Source organism: Tasmannia lanceolata, unplaced genomic scaffold (assembly GCF_043159265.1).
Source record: "Tasmannia lanceolata isolate RefF3 unplaced genomic scaffold, GAP_Taslan_0.1 ptg000026l, whole genome shotgun sequence".
Classification (NCBI taxonomy): Eukaryota; Viridiplantae; Streptophyta; class Magnoliopsida; order Canellales; family Winteraceae; genus Tasmannia; species Tasmannia lanceolata.
Genome location: NW_027518703.1, coordinates 3,237,586 through 3,239,082, shown reverse-complemented (window position 1 = coordinate 3,239,082; position 1,497 = coordinate 3,237,586). Strand labels below are relative to the sequence as shown.

Genomic DNA, 1,497 nt, shown 5'->3' with positions numbered 1-1,497 from the left:
GCACGTATTGCCTGAGGGGATAGGCGCATTGACCCTGTGCTCCGATCGACAAAAGGGGTTGATGCAAGCAGTGCCTAAAGTAATGCCTATTGCAAACCATAGCTACTGCATGTGTCACCTCGCCGCCAATCTGTACACCGACTTCAAAGACCCTTTACTTAAGAAATTGTTCTGGAGAGCTGCTAGGGCTTTGAGAGAGTGTTTTCATAGACACAATGGAAAAAATTAAGGCGATGAATGAAAATGCACACAACTGGATAACCGCTATTCCGAAGGAAAACTGGGCTAGTTTCTACTTCAAAGGGGAAAGATATGATGTGTTGACCACCAATAGATCGGAGTGTTACAATGCAGTGCTAAAGGATGCCAGAAAATTGCCGATTGCAGCTGCGGTGGAGCTGACTCGTTTTAAGAGCTCCGAATACATACAGAAACGTCAAGCGATGGGCCTTCAATGGGAAACAAAGTGCACGCATTATGCAGAAAAATATTTGGGACTGGCCAGGGAACAGGGTCGCGGATATACTGCTTATCGAGTAGGTGTGCACGAATTTGAAGTAAGGTCCCGTGATCATCATGATGTCGTAAACTTGCTGCAACAAACCTGTACATGTCGTGAGTTCCAAACGCTTGGCCTTCCGTGCGGACATGCCATGGCAGCCATTGCCATCACAGATTTTGATGAGTACGATTATTGCCATAAATGGTTTCGTATAGAGATGTATCGGGAAACGTACTGTGAGGTGCTTCACCCTACAGTAGATCGCACTCAATGGGAACTGCCTCCAGAACCTCTGCAGACTGTATTACCTCCAATAGCGAAAAGACCACCTGGACGGCCGCGAACGAGAAGATCTGACCGCGAATTGCAGAGTGGAGTGCATCGCAAATGTACGATCTGTGGAAAACTAGGCCACAACAAAAGGACTTGCAGAGAACCTCCCATGGAGAGACAACTCCCTGATGAATCTTCCATTGGACCCTCTGCCCCCGTTTTCAATAGGTACATGATACGTAATATATTGAGGTCAATAAGTAGTATAGAACATCCCCGATTCCATACTTATTCGGTGTGGTGGTGGTGTTGTAGGTCAGGTGTACCTTGTGCAGCTCCTTTTTTCACGTAATTATTCCGCGGAGAATGCATTGGAGGCTCCAGTTGGATGAAGGAGGAGAAGTGGATTAATTGAAAGTGTGCACAGTAATTAGTTGCTGTATATAATAAATTTTTGAGGGAAACCCTTTTTTGGTATACTGTAATTAGTGGTGTGCATAGTTGAAGGCTGGCAAGTTTTCTGAGGAGAACCTAATTTTTTGAAGGTGGAATACTCTATTTTTTGTTATACTGTAATTAATGGTATACTGTAATTAGTGGTGTGCATAGTTGAAGGCTGCCCAGTTTTATGAGGGAAACCCAATTTTCTGAAGGTGGAATACTCTATTTTTTGTTATACTGTAATTAATGGTATACTGTAATTAGTGGTGTGCATAGTTGAA

The 1,497-nt window shown here is 44.0% G+C and overlaps 1 protein-coding gene across 1 annotated transcript; it reads left to right on the top strand.

Annotated features, from left to right (window-relative positions):
• The first annotated feature begins 233 nt into the window (after positions 1–233).
• LOC143858845 (uncharacterized) lies at positions 234–1,127 on the top strand. Its single transcript, XM_077369555.1, has one exon. The coding sequence runs from the start codon at positions 234–236 to the stop codon at positions 1,125–1,127; it is 894 nt and encodes a 297-aa protein (XP_077225670.1).
• Positions 1,128–1,497: the final 370 nt, after the last annotated feature.